Source organism: Chelonoidis abingdonii, chromosome 3, assembly GCF_003597395.2.
Source record: "Chelonoidis abingdonii isolate Lonesome George chromosome 3, CheloAbing_2.0, whole genome shotgun sequence".
Lineage (NCBI taxonomy): Eukaryota > Metazoa > Chordata > Testudines > Testudinidae > Chelonoidis > Chelonoidis abingdonii.
In genome coordinates this window covers 147,617,598-147,633,294 of record NC_133771.1, presented here as the reverse complement: position 1 = coordinate 147,633,294, position 15,697 = coordinate 147,617,598, and the positions used below count along the sequence as shown (strand labels likewise).

The 15,697-nt window shown below is 42.7% G+C and overlaps 1 protein-coding gene across 4 annotated transcripts in view; it reads left to right on the top strand.

The window, feature by feature from the left end:
• SMYD3 (SET and MYND domain containing 3) overlaps nt 1-15,697 on the top strand; it is a 701,794-nt gene that overhangs the window by 572,471 nt on the left and 113,626 nt on the right. For 3 of the 4 annotated variants that reach the window (XM_032801054.2, XM_075064202.1, XM_032801058.2), the window contains 2 exons: nt 9,502-9,569; nt 11,970-12,072. In XM_032801054.2, coding sequence (XP_032656945.1) covers nt 9,502-9,569; nt 11,970-12,072 — 171 coding nt within the window. The remainder of the gene's footprint in view (nt 1-9,501; nt 9,570-11,969; nt 12,073-15,697) is intronic. The other variant, XM_032801055.2, reaches the window with a different exon arrangement.

The window sequence follows — 15,697 nt, the reverse complement described above, 5'->3', positions numbered from 1 at the left end:
CTGTTCTAGTTAATCTAAAGCAAACCTTCCTCCCTTGGCAGGGAATAAGGCCCCCTGCTAACACTCTTATGCTGCCTTCTGGCCATGCTGTATCACACCCCCTAGTCAAAGTTTCATTTGATGGGGCAGTTGAGATCCATGTCCCTTTATTGATTCTGCTTCATTTCCCTCCTTTGATATTCAGAGGCTGCCTTAGCCAATTTGCCAAAAACTTAAGGGCCCTAACACAGACAAATGAGTATTAGAGATTATTTGTGGCGGTTATCTGATCAAGTTTCTGGTAGTCCTACCCACAATCCCCTTCCTGGTTCCTTTTCAGGGACCACTCTCATTAGGAGATTCTGTGAAAACAGAGAACTACATTCTCCTCAAGGGAGCCATAGAAAAGGTTCCACCTCAAAATAAAGGGAAGGGATTCTATTCTCTTACTTCCTGATCCCCAAGAAGAATGTGGGATGGAGGCCAAGTCTCAGATGGAGACAGCGGAACAGGTTCATTTGAAAACTAAAATTCTTCATGATATTTTTGGCATGAATAATTCCCTCATTAAAGGACACATGGTTCATGGCTCTTGATATGAAATATGTATATTTGCACAAAGACATCCACCCAGCCCACACCAGGTTTCTCTTCAATCAAGAGCATTACCAATTCAGAGTCCTCCTCTTTGGTCTAGCTACAGCCACCAGGCTCTTTGCAAATGTTTTTTCAATAGTGGGAGCTTGGATAAGAAGAGAGAGATCTACAATCTTCCCTTACCTGGACGACTGGCTTCTGATGAGAAGTTCCTGTGAGGAAGTCCAGTGAACAAACAGTGATCTAGTCAGCCTTCTGCCTTCCCTGGATGTCTGCATCAATTACAGAAATTTCACATTGACTTCCACAAGGTTCGTAAATTTTATAGACTCAGTGTTGCACTCAACTACAGTAAGAGCGTATCTACCTCTCAAGAGGCCTCAAGCAATGATACTCTCAGACATCAGGTCAGTCTCAGAACTTGCCATTCCCTCCTCAGGCACATAGCCTCATGCACACACGTGACAGCATTTGTTAGGCTTCATCTTTGCTGCCTACAAGCCTGGCATCTCTCCGTGTACTTACCAGAGAATGGCAACGTCAGTAGTAATGTAACAATTCTGCCCAAAGTTTTTAAACTCTCTCATCTGGTGAACAAAACTGGGAAAGGTTCAGGTAATGATTCCATTCCTCATACCAACTCCTGAGGCAGCCATTGTGACTTATGCCCCTACATGGATGATCATATAGCACAAGATGGCTGGACTCTATGGGAGTACAGAATGCATATCAATTTACTGGAACTCTGGGCAGTCCATAGAGTCTGCAATGCCTTCCTCCCATTCATTATATCCAGACATATCCAAATAATGTTGGACAACATGACAACTATATGTTATATAAACAATTGTGGGAGAAAGATCTCTCCATCTGTGTATAGAGGCAGTCATCAGCCATCACATAACCCTATGAGTAGCATGTTAATTGTGGGGTGGGGGACCTTTCCAGAAACTGCATGAGCAGACATTTTTCTGCAAATCACGAATTGGAGATTCACGGTTCGGTTCTCACCAGTGTATCCACCCCAGTGGGAAGGTCAGCCTGGGACCTTTTTGCTTTGTGGGAGAACAGGAAACTTCTTTAGTACTGTTCCAGAGCAGTCCTGGGCCAGGGCTCAACAGGAGATGCCCTTTGCTGTGCTCTGCTACGCATTCTTTTTTTATCTCTCTGATACCATGTTTTGGAGTTCTGCTTTCCCTAACACCACTGCAAATCTGGAGTATAAACTGGTAAAAGATCAGATAAGAACTGGGGCACAATCTCTGTTCTTCAGTGGAGTATCTCCAGATTTACAAAAGAATAATCAAGAGCAGAATCTCGCTCAGTATATCGCTGGAATGAGGCTTCCTAATCCATCAGAGACTTTCCCATATGTTGTCAAATCATGTATAATCTTTCTGGCTCTTTAGCAGATTTCTAATATTCCAGGAACAAAAATTCTTATAGAGCATTCCGCAAGATGCATCTTTGAAACTGTTAGTAGAAGATTCTTTTTGAGGCAAGAAATTGATATATGAAGAAGTCAACCCTTTGTCTCCTGTGGCTTTAGAGAGGAAAACTTAAAAGATTACAGTACAGTTACTGTTATAATTATTAGGTGTTTGTTTTGCAAAAGACATCCTGTCATGATCAGGACGTCTAATGCCAGGCATGGTACAAACCCATAGTAAGAGACAGTCCCTGCTCTGCAGATCTTACAATCTAATATATCACATACCTATCTTGTATGCATTTTAGTTTTCAAGTTGTCTGAGCTCTGCTTATATGTAGGCCATATAACCATTATGTGGAAATCAATATGGTCAACTGGTAGATTGAGAAATTAAGGGGAGAAAGCTTTCTTTGCTCTGAAGAAATGTCTTTTGAATTTCTCCCTAATCAAGTTGACTTCACTGTCTCATGGTGTGATGAAAAAGCTTTCTCACTTTGTCTGCAGTTTGGAGTTCCTCCTATATTTGATGCATACTTTCTTTATACTCATTCTCCAAATGTAAGATTTGTTAGCCAGATCCCCTGGGTGGCTTACACTATCTAAATTGGAAGTGGGAGAGCTCCTGATATTCACTCAAAGGGACTGCATATGGAGTAATGTGTGTTCTCCCTGGATTACTATGGCTAACTTAAAAAACCCACAAAGGCTGAAAACCAATACAGTCGTTAGTGTGTGTGCACACACTCTCAACAGCATGACCAAGAAAGCCTCAAGAAACAATGTCTCCTGTAGTAATTAGTGAGGGTTTGCTTTGTTGTTTTTATCCACAGTAAGTGTTGATCAGTAACTGTTGCCTTGCTTCCTTTCTCAACAGGCTGCTCAACTGTGCTGTTTCCGCAGCACCATGTGGATTTACCAAGTAGAGCTATTGTCTAGGCTTTACAAAAGTCTGGAAATCCTGAGGAGTTTTTGTGAGCTAGAGTTTTCTTCAAAGGCTGTGTAATGAAATTCATTCTTGGCTTCATTTCTTGAGAGAGACAAGCATGATAAACCTGCCTAGTCCTTGTCTTTGCCATCTTCTCTTGTAGTGAATATTTAGGCAGAATTCTAAATGATGGGTGCTGATATTTACCTTTGATTTGTGGATCCCCTTAAAGTTTTGTTTAATTGTAAATGTTTTTAATGTAGAGGCTTTTCCATAGACTTTTAAAATCTTTGTAACCAGGCTAAAAGACAAAAAAAACCAACCAACCATAAGAGGGTCATTTGGGCTGCCTGTTTCATCAGGGCCAGCTCTAGCAATTTCGCTTCCCCAAGCACGGCGGCACGCCGCGGGGGGGGGCTCTGCCGCTCGCTGGTCCCGTGGCTCCGGTGGACCTCCCGCAGGCATTTCTGCGGACGGTCAGCTGGTCCCGCGGCTCCGGTGGACCTGCCGCAGGCGTTTCTGTGGGAGGTCCACCGGAGCTGCGGGAGCAGCGGACCATCCTCAGCCACGCCTGCGGCAGCTCCACCAGAGCCACCTGCCGCCCTCCCAGCAGCCAGCAGAGCGCCCTGCGCGGCGTGCCGGCCCAAGCACGCGCTTGGCATGCTGTGGCCTGGAGCCGACCCTGTGTTTCATACCTATTTATAGCAACAGACTGTAGATTAAAATACATGTTTGATCATCCTTAAATGAGAATTTGCCTACAGTTACCACACAGGTGGGATTGCCACAGTTTTTCCCCTTTTACTGAGACCTGGAAATAACTGCAGTATGTCTTGGCAAAAGTTAATTTTTTATTGTCACAATTGTACCTCTATCCTACTTCATACGTGCATCTCTCCACAGTTGTCTGTGCTTTCCACTCCTCCTTTTAAAGAGAGAGGAAGGGTGGTCAAATGGTTTAGGTGTTAGCCTAGGACTCAGGACACCTGAGTTCAATTCTCTGCTCTACCACAGACTTCCTGTGTAAGCTTGGACAAGTAATTTACTCTCTGACCTCAGTTCCTCATCTATAAAATGGGGATAATTAATATTTGGATAGTATTTCACTACCTGACCAGGGTTTTGTGAAGGTAAATATGTCAAAGATGGTGAGGCACTCATATTATATGGTAATGGGGACCATATAAGTACCTGAGATGAAAAGGACAGAATTGTAACTTGCCCTACATTGGGCAACTCTTGAAGGCCACTGTCACTGAGTTCCTTCCTCAGGGCACCCCCTGGACTCTGAGCTGGGCCTCTGCACTCACTTGAGCCTCTGGCTGGTGATGGCTGGGTCAGCTGCCTCCCATGCACCCACTTGTGGCTAGGAGTGTCTCTGTGGTGCCCTACTAACAATTTCTCCCTCAAAGGACTTAAACTCCACACACCCCTTTTGTCCATCCACAACATCCCTTCTTGGGGTCTGGGTTTATTCAGATAAAACAAACTCAAAAGTAAAACTCAGTGTCCCAAATCAAAATCCATTCTTTACCCTCTTGTCACTCCCAGGCCTTTCCTGCCTATAGTCTCAGTTCCATCTCCCGGGACACTCTGCTGGAGCCTGCTCACTCCTAGCAGTCTCTGATCACCCTACTCCCAGGCCTTCTTGCCTGGAACCTTTTCTGTTGTAGCAGGCCACTCCCAGTGCCTCTCCGACTGGAGTCTCAGTCCCAGGAATCTCTGCTGAAGCCTGCTCATTCCTAGGAATATTTTCTCCCCCTGAACATCCCCCTTCACTGGAGACATCTGCTGCCCTTTACAAGGAATTACCTGATTCAACCTAGGTTTGCCTCATTCTGTAACCAGGGCTGACAAGCCCCAGCCTTCGAGCCCTTAAGAGGCAAGCCACCCTGTAACACTGGATGTTCCAACTCACCAGCCAGTTGTAAGAGCCTCAGCCCTGAACAGCTAGCCTTGCCCTTTCCAGAGTTCTCAACAAATACAAAAGAAACACAAATGAATTGTCCCAGGGATGTGGTTCATCCCTCTGCCTTCAGAGAGCCTTTTGTTGAGTTACGGTCAAAACTAGGCTCACAGACTGATATGGAAAAATAGTCTCCTCAAAAGATGTATCTTTCTTGAGGGAGGGGCCATCAAGGAACAGTTAGGTGAGGAGCGCTTGGCTTTAGCCAGTCCTCTCTCCCATCTGCCACCTACTTTTCGTTTTTTCTATTTCATGGAGAAGTAGACTTGACTAGATGGTCTATATCAGTGGTGGGCAGCCTGCGGCCCGTCAGGGTAATCCGCTGGGGGTCCGCGAGACAATTTGTTTACATTTGCATGGTTGCCCACAGCTCCCAGTGGGTGTGGTTCACCATTCCTGGCCAATGGGAGCTGCAGGAAACAGTGCTGGCAGCCATGCAAATGTAAACAAACTGTCTGGTGGCCCCCCGGCAGATTACCCTGATGGGCCGCGTGCAGGCCACAGTCCATAGGTTGTCCACCACTGGTCTACATCCTCCACCAACTATAATTCCTAAATACCTAATGGTGTATATTTTCTTGTTCTGCCCTATGTTTTTCAGGTATTATAACAACCTCGTTTCCCCAATATTTTTACTAAATGATGTAAAGTAACTTTTGCTACCTTATGCCTTTTAAATTTCTCATAAATCTTTTCTTTTTCTTTATCAAAGTCCTTACATACCCATAAAGGTGATCAATTGTTTCTTCTACCTTACAGTGCTCACATAGTTCATCTTTGTGTTTGTTTATTTTTGTTTAAGCTGCAATAGCCTGTAAGTACTCTAAACAAAAACACTTCATTTTTCCTTTCCTGAGCCTGACGTATGTCATTATCCTCAACTCTAGGACACAATTCAAAAAAATCATCTTCCTCTTTTTTTGTTGATCCAGATTTTTTGTCATTCCTTTTTAAAATTGTTCTGTATTAGGCTTTTGAATTCCTGTTCACACAAGGAAATTTCTGTCTATATCCTTTCATTTCTTACAGCACTTTTAGCTCTGCTGCCAACTGTGGTGTGCTTTTCCCTTTTAAGATCCTCCCTCCAAATCAGATCTCTCTCACTGGTGTGGCAGGGCAGTGTCCCCTGCTCATTAATCCTGTTTTGGCCAGTGTGGGACTTGTACACTTCACCACAAGCACCCAGACTCTTCAGCCAGAAGGTGATACATCCCTTATGCTTTTAAGGTAGGATAGAGAACAAGAGCATATTATACCTGTGCTCTGGGCTCTTCAGAGACTGTCACTTTGCTGCTAGGTGCAGTTCTAGGTTCTGATTAAGCCTTAAATGGTTTAGTTATCTCAGGAGTAGAGAGATCTCATCATGGAACTGAGGTGGGCAGAGACTCAAAGGCATTTGGATCCTACTGTTGAGCTTATGGGTGTCAAAGGGGTAGAGCTCTCCTAAAACTCAGAATTTGTCTTGGTCATCCTCTGGGTGTTCCTTTCTTCTGACACATTATATTTCCTGTCAGTGAACATTATAGCTAAACTTGCTTTTTGTAACTACTTCTTATAACTAATTGCCCTGAAAAAAGTATATTTCAATGGTCTTGGAGTTATCAAGTTTCTTATCAGGACTTAAACTTCCCAAAGTTCACAGTGTTTGAGTCTAGAAGCATATCTTCTTTTCACCTCGGTAAAATACATTTTGTAATGAAAATTCACAACTTGTGCATGTTTACAAAAAGAGGGGAAAGTAAAATTTGTTATTTTCACTTTGTGTGTAAACATTTTTCACCCGACACTACAGAAATAACTAGACTTATTGGGAAACTGTAAAAGCTCTCCACAAAATCTGCACTGTTCAGCAGTCAACATAGTTAATGTAAATACTTCATGATAATAATGAGTGAGATACCATAGCAGATTTTCTGGAGAAAGGGGATGAATTTAGATCTACTATGAATGACCTTTTTTATTGCATAATCCAGTACAGAGAAGAAACCTGGCAATCTGTTCTTTCACTATATACCAAAGTCATGACAATAGTTTTGTAAGATATATCATTGCTACTTAACAAGGCCTAATCTTAATTCAGAAGTGTTGTCTGGTATTATATATCTAATATCAGTAGGAGAGAAGTAATTAAGATGTATGTTTTTCATAAGTGATCAGGAATGTTTGTAAAGGTTACATAAATAACAGACTAATCCATTATTATCTAACCATTAAAAGGCATACCTTACTGCATATATCTTCATTTAAATCAGATTTTATTAGATGATTCTGAAGGAGAATTTTATTTTTCTCTTTATGGTTAACACAATGGCAATTATTAATTTGTAAGTTCCAGAGGTAAAATATAATATTATGTGTTTCAGTGTATTTCTTTAAATTAGGCATAAATCTCAGGGCGATTATATTGTATGAAGAAACTCGGTGATTTTTTAAAACTCACACCTGCCAGAACTCCGCACTAACTCTTTTCCCACTCTGCAGAGAATTAACAATGCCAATGGAAAATCAAACTTAAAAAAAAAAAGATTCAGACATTTTTCTTGTTTATCTTAGGGTATGTGTTGTCTACATGGCAAAGAAAAACTCAACTTGGGCTTGGGCTGCAGGAGTGTTTCGTTGCTGTGTAGACGTCTGGGTTTGGGCTGCCGCCCAAGGTCTGGGACCCTCCTACCTCCTCATGGTCCTAAATCCTGGGCATCAGTCCAAGCCAAGAAGTCTACACAGCAATGAAACAGCCCCGCAGCCTGAGCCCTGCAAGCCCAAGTCTGCTGGCAGGAGCTAGCTGCAGGTCTGTCTTTGGTGTGTAGACATACCCTTATAGTCTAACTAGTCGTGTTTCTATAAACAGAAATGTTTGCAAAGAAAAGGGACCAAATTCACAGTCCATTTTGGTCAAATTCCTGGTCATAAGATTTTAAAAATCATAAATGTCATGATTTCAGCTATTTAAATCTAAAATTTCATGGTGATGTAATGGTAGCGGTCCTGACCCCAAAAGGAGTTGGGGGCGGGCACAAGGTTATTGTAGGGAGAGTTGCGGTACTGCTACCCTTGCTTCCAAGGATTTGAAGCAATCAAATTTTTGAATTGCTCTGCTCTGGCTCCACTCCAGATCCGGGCAAAAACCTACAGGTCCATGCTCCAGTTCCAGGCTCCACTCCAAAGTCCTGCCTACTTCTGCACTGCTGCTGGAGAGTGGCCGGGATCCCAGCTCTGGAGGTAGAGCCACCTCCAGCAGCAGCATAGAAGTAAAGGTGGCAGGGTATGGTATTATTATGTTATGCCTTACTTCTGCACTGCTAGTGGCGAGGCACTGCCTTCAGAGCTAGGCGCCTGGCCAACAGCTGCCGCTCTATGGCTGCCCAGCTCTGAAGGCAGCACAGAACTAAGGGTGGCAATATTGTGACCTCCCTAACATAACCTTGCAAATCCCTTTTGGGTCAGGACTCCCAATTTGAGAAACGCTGGTCTCCCCTGTGAAATATGTATAGTATAGGGTAAAAGCACACAGAAGACCAGATTTCATGGGAGAAGACCAGATTTCACGATCTGTGACACATTTTTCAGGGTTGTGAATTTGGTAGGGCCCTATTTATCAATGTGTAACTGATGACATGACATATCTCACATGTTATCAAAAATTAAAAAGTATTTCCCCTCCATTATTCCAAATAAAGTCAGATGGACTCTAACACAGAATTCAGATCCAGATTTGGAATACGTCAAAATGCAGCACGTTTTTGCATTCTAGTTTTTGGGTCAATACATTATAACAACAGTGGCCACTTGCAAAATTTGGGTCTTGGTTTGGATTTTGAACACCACCAAAGTTCAGAGCCAGGGTTTTAGCTTGGGCTCTTCTCTAGCTGTGAGCAATTATTCCTTTTCTCCTCTCAGTTCTAAATCCATTTCAATCCTGAAAACTATGTGAGAGAAAAACTCACTATACAGTTCGGTATGCGATATAAAATGGAAGAAGATATTTCTCTTTTCCGGTGAGAATAATTAAAATAAGATGTCTTATAGCTTCCCCATTTGAGTTATCCCTCCTTTTCCCACTCATGAAAATGAATGTCATGGAAGAGATTACCCATCAGGTACTCACTCATTCTTTGTGTTGACACAGGCACACGCTGCATTTCCCCAGTCAGTATAGCTATTTACCTCAAAGCTGTGGTTCATTCTTAGGGCTCCACTGTTTTTCATAAACTATATTGTGGCATCTTGACGCAGGTCTGGTCAGAAACAGCTACTCTGTATAGCCAGAACAGCCACTGTTCCCCACTGTATTGTCTATATGCAGTGCTTTGCAGGCTTCATATATTTCCTCCCCTCTGGACAGGAAAATAGGGCCTCTGCATGTGTTTAACTTCACATTTTTGCAGGATACTAATATTTCTGCTCTTTATTGACTGTAGTTTTACAGGAGAGTGTGTCCCAGATGTGATTGCTCTCAAATGAAAGAGTATCAGTGTTGGGCTTGAATATCTGCAATCTAATTACCAAAATGCCCTTGCATTTTATTTTGAAAGTTTCTTTCAGTTAGGTATGACATTTCTAAATGACGCTGGTAATCCTGGATTTTCCCCCTTGTTTTTACAGGTGACCTGTAACTGTTTCACCATCAGTAATGGAGAAATGCAGGATGTTGGTGTTGGCCTGTATCCCAGGTACTGTGGACACTGTTTCATTCACAGGCAAAAACTCTGTGGGTGGCTTTTTATTTTTTATGTATTTATGTACGTATTTATTTATTTATATTTGTAGCTAGCTAAAGAGGTCACTGAAGTAGCAGATACCATTGCTAAATAAGAAATTAGGAAATGCAAATAAATTACAAGAACATGAAAAACATGACTGAGTTCAAAAATATTTTTAAACTCCTAATTGCAGAATTTTAACATAGTTTAGACAGGACAGCTCTTTATACCTGAATTCTTGTTCTCATGGAGACCCTAATCTCTTCCTGGCAGGGGTAAGGATAAATGTTGCCACTAAAACATGAGACTTGGCTTCTTAAGAAAGTAGCAAGAAGCTTGGGTAAAGAATAAGGTTTTTGCAGCTCACTACCTTTCTTTTTGTCACATTGAAAGGGAATGTAAGATTTTAAATATGAAAATTAAGAGTAATCAAGAAAATATTATGACACTTTGATATGCCCACAGCGTGATACTGCATGCAGTTCTGATCGCCCTATCTCAGAAATGCTACATTAGAAATGGAAAAGGTACAAATCTCAGATGTTAGTGTTCTGTCCTCCTGTTGCCAGCTATCTCCTTAGTGCACAGGGGCTGATGGTCAGATGAGAGCTCCCTTGCCTAGATAGGTTTCTTTGACCTCCTCAAGATTCATAGGGGTTTCTGTGTGGTTCAGTGCAGGACTGGGGCCAGAAATGGTTCAGTGCAACCCTTGGCAAAGCCTTCCACCTGGTCTACCAGAACAGCTTCCATTTTGGATGACAGAAAGGTCACTCCCATCAACACTGAATCAGCTGAGTATGATAAAGAAGAAAGGAGCCCTGCAGGGGGGCCAATCTATCATTGCTCCCTTTCATGTACAGTTTTGAAGGGGCTGTCTCTGAAGGGTTTCACATCATACAGCTGCTCCTCCCTCCTGGTGTCTCCTTCTCTGTTAGCTGGATTGGAGATCACTGAACGTATTTTATGCACTCCCTCTCATTCTCAATGTCCTCCAGAACATTAAGGCAATGAGAAAAGAGGTGTGACCGTGCAGGATCTGGCACTCAGTGCATCAGCTTTTTTCCTGAAGAGATTACATCCCATCCCATTTCCCCATGTCACATACCAGTCCTCCGTGGTCCCCTGGTAATGTCTGCCTGAAGGCCTAGTAGTCAAAGGTGGACATTGGCCGAGAGGTGGCTGGTGGCTAAGTGGTAGATACCCCCATTAGCAATCAAAAAGCAAGTTATCCAAGAGTTACTCAGTGTAAGAACCATCCTACTTGAATTTTCTATGGGGGTTGAACTACAGCCTTTCTGGATGTAAAATCATGAGCATCTATTGCTTGAGCTAACAGACCAGACCCATTACCTCAAAGGCAATAGCATAAACCTCTGTGCACAGTCTAACTACTAGAAGGGGACAGAGAACCACATTTTGTTAATGTGAGTTTACACAAAGGTGCTGGGTTGAATTTACTTGTTAGTACAGGGATAAGGGCTGTGAGCCAGAATCCGATTCCACCCTGATGATACTGGAATTCTTTTATGAAGGGTTCAGTAGACCATCACCATGACAGGGCAAGCTTCTGCCCTGGGTGTTATGCAATTGAGGGCTGACTGGTACAGTCAGATTCAGTGCTAAGACATCGTCACATGGGAATGCAAAACAGAGAGAGAGAAAAAAATTACTGCAAACCATCTCCAATAGAGGGGGCTAAGGAGAGAAAATTTCGGCGAGGCTGTCCTCAGAGTTTCCTCCCAAATTGTTCTATGGGAGAGCATATGTGTTTGTGCATGTGTGTACTACTACCCTTTCCCACATACCATGGAACAGGCTGCAGTGCCGCCCCACAAATCCTATGGATCCTCTGGAGGCCAGAGTATCCAAAGGGAGGTGTTGAATCCCTGATGCCTTCAGTACCACCTATAGAAATATAATACAGTTCCAGGATGTATTCCGTTTCTACCCTGAATTCTGTATGGTGGGGGAGCAACGGGAATGGAACACATTGCCTTGTCTCCAGCCTATATACTCTGCCCAGGCTCACCCCTTTCCCCTCACACAGAGCCTCACAGGGAGTAAGCAACCCCGGCCCCGCCCTTTCCATGCAGAACAGTGAGAAGGGAGAATGACCACATGTGCAGATCAAGGAGAATGATCAAGGCAGGGCTCCTATTTTTAATGAATATAAATCTTCTAAACCTTCATTTTCTTCACCTAACCAACCACACTTGAATACCAGGGATTTTCCTTGTTTGATAAACAGATTGCCTGGCGCATTAGATGTAACTCAGTCCGCTCATGTTAATAATTCAGGAGGTACTGGCAGTGGAAGATCCTTCTCTCTAATGTTCTCTGTTTTCCCCCTCCCACCACCTCCCCCGCCAGCATGTCTCTCCTGAACCACAGCTGCGACCCAAACTGTGTGATTGTTTTTGAGGGACGCCAGCTTCTACTGCGGTCTGTCCGGGAGATCCAGATTGGTGAAGAGGTAATTAACTTGTCCTCCCTTCCATCACTGACACCTGCAGCAGTGACATCTCCCTAAATAAATGCCAGATTGCAGGGCCACCAGTTTAATATTTTGATGATATATTGATGCTAGTTTCTATCACATAGCTATCAGGGAGAAGATGATAAATAGAATCATCTCTTCACACTGGCTGGGCCCCATAATCATTATGTCTTGTAAATCACAGGCAGCCTTGATAAATTCTTGTTCCTCCATTCCTCCTTTAGGCACTTAATTTTATTTGTATTTGGACGTCTTTACCCTGATGGAAAAGCATGATATTTTTGGAATGATTGCAATGCTCACTAAATCATCACAACAATAGGAGTTTGAGAGGCTGCCACCACACTGTAGCAGTAAACCTTTCGTTGGCAGTGAAAGTAGCAGGACAGGGTTTGTTTGCTTGTCGGTTTCATCAAAAATGACTTGGAGAAATCCCTTTGAAAGTGATTTATGTGTTTTGAGGAATTCTCAACTTGTTTTTCAGTTGCCATTTGTACTACTTTTAAAATCAGTTGTGATGGCTGAAATATTTCCAGGTAAACAAATATCACACCGACTTGGTGTTGAAATTTGCTGAGTAAGGCCATTATCCTGCAAAGATTGATGCATGTGCGTAACTTTATGTACACGAATAGACCCTCTGAGATCACAATACTGACCAGTATAAGTCTTTGTAGAACCAGGGCCTAGCTTCAATCCAATGCACTTACGTGTCTCAGTCTTTGAGGGATCTGAAGGGCATATAGATTCCACATTTACAACTTTGCAATATCTCATGTTCTATCGTCTTAATATTATTTTTGTTTTTTAAAAATCATCTCCCTCTAAACAACAACGCAATGGAGATAAGTAAAAAATCCTTCATAGCCATAATAATAAGATTCTTTAGGAAAATCAAGGAAAACATCTTTGCAGTACATACTTTTTTTTGCCAGGAACAATTTTTCAGGATTCAAAGTGGTTTTTTGCAGTTATCAACTGCAAACTTCAGGCCAGAAATGTATACACTTATTTTTCTTCCTTTCTTTTTCTACTGCATGCCCTTCTTACCTCTTACCAATTTACTGATGTGAGTTATTTATTATGAAAAAGAGTGGAATAAACTTTAACAAGGTCTCCACAGTATGCAAGAACAGATCCTAAACTCTAAAGCTACTTCATTTTTCTCCATGCTTGGATTTTTTTCCAGTTGAATTTAACCAAATGTTTCTTTGCACAAAATCAGCTTTTACAAAGGCATGAGGGTCGCTCCATATAGCACAACAATGGGCCTACTACAAAAACATGAATAGAATTCTGATTTCCTGATTTGTAAGACCAGTGCACTAACTCTGCTATGACTTTGACCTAAGAAGCTATGATACACCAAGTCTAAATTTGGAAGTGAATTCATCGCTCATGGAAGCCTCTGGCCCAAGATCAGTGGTGAGATAAGTATGATGTTTGTTAGTAGCTGGTTTTAAGCTGCTCAGAAAACAGACGTAATTTGCAATGACTTTGGCAGCCACAGGAGCTTAAAAATGAGGGCAACTTACACATGTGGGAGCAGATATTGAAATACTCTCAGCTCCCATTTAGGCATTGAAATAAAGGCCAGATTTTCAAAAAGATCAGCTCTCAATATGTTGAGCTATTTTCAGTTTCTTGATCCAGAAGCAATCCTGGCAATGGACTTTCAGGAAACCTTTGACAAGTTCCCTCACTAAAGGCTCTGAAGCAAACTAAGCAGTCATGGAATAAGAGGGAAAGTACTCTCATGGATCAGGAAATGGTTAAAAGATAGGAAACAGTTTTTTTCAGAATGGAGAGAAGTAAATAGTGATGTTCCCCAGGGATCTGTATTGAGACCAGTACTGTTCAACATATTCATAAATGATCTGGAAAAATGGGTAAACAATGAGGTGGCAAAGTTTCACATGATATAAAATTGCTTAAGATAGTTAAGTTCAAAGTAGACTGCAAAAAGTTACAAAGAGATCTCACAAAACTGGGTGATTGGGCAACAAAATGGCAGATGAAATTCAAGGTGGATAATTGCAAAATAATGCACACTGGAAAATATGATCACAAATATCATAATGCCAATATATAAATCCATGGTACACCCACAGCTTGAATACTGCCTGCAGTTCTGGTCACCCCATCTCAAAAAAGATACGTTAGAAATGGAAAAGGTATACAGAAGAGTAACAAAAATGATTAGGGGTATGGAACACCTGCCATATGAGGAGAGAACAAAAAGATTGGGACTGTTCAGCATGGAAAAGAGACGACTAATGGGGGATATGATAGAGGTCTATAAAATCATGAATGATGTGGAGAAAATGAATAAGGAATGTTATTTAACCCGTCACATAACACTAGAACTACAGGTCACCCAATAAAATTAATTGTCATGAGATTTGAAACAAAAGGAAGCATTTCTTCACACAACGCACAGTCAACCTGTGGAACTTGTTGCCGGGGTTGTTGTGAAGGCCAATTCTATAACTGGGTTAAAAAAAGAATTGGATACATTTATGCAGGATAGGTCCATTGATGGCTATTAGCCAAGATGGTCAGATATGCAACCCCATATTCTGGGTGTCCCAAGCGTCTTACTGCCAGCTGCTGGGACTGGACAACAGGGGATGGATCACTTGATAAATGTCCTGTTTCGTTCATTCACTTTGAAGCATCTGGCATTGGCCATTATCAGAAGACAGGATACTAGGCTAGATGGGCCATCAGTCTGACCCACTATGGCGTTCGTTATGTTCTGTGCTCGTTTTTATGCCTAAATGGGAGCTGAGTTCTTTTAAAAATCTGGCCTGAAGAGGGCAGATGTGGGACAGAGGAAAAGCAACTAACATTGAGGGTTTGTGGTAAAACAGGTGCCCCCTAATTTAACCCAAAATAGTGGACTGAGTTACATGCCAGTTAATTATGCATTCATGTAGGTTAGTTAAAAAATGGGTATAAATGATAAAGTGATATTTGGAATGAGTATACCAAATGAATATCATTTATACCTGGAGAAGGAAAAAGGAAAAGAAAAATAATCTACTAGGAGTGTGGAAGGAAAGGTAGGGGGCTCTGCATTATTTTATACCCTCATGTCAGTTGGTTTTCCTATTGTATCTCTGCCTCTTTCGACGTTCTCTCTAGTATAACTGAGATCAGAATCTGATTCAGTGGGGCAGTACAACGTGCAAGTCAGGGCAGAATCTGGCCCTGTATCCAGGGCCGGCGCTTCCATTTAGGCGGCCTAGGCAATTGCCTAGGGTGCCAGGATTATTGGGGGGTGACATTTTGCCGGGGGGGCGGCAGGCAGCTCCAGTGGACCTGCCGCACGACTGCGGAGGGTCCCCGGGTCCCGCGGCTCCAGTGGAGCTGCCACAGGCATTCCTGCGGAGGGTCCACTGGTCCCACGGCTCCGGTGGACCTCCCGCAGGCACGGCTGCAGCAGCTCCACTGCAGCCACGGACCAGAGGACCCTCTCCTCAGGCACGACTGCGGCAGGTCCACCGGAGCCGCGGAACCAGCGTGCGGGGCAGCGAAATGGCCGTGCGCCTAGGGCGCTAAAAACACTAGCGCCGGTCTTGCCTATATCGGTATAAAG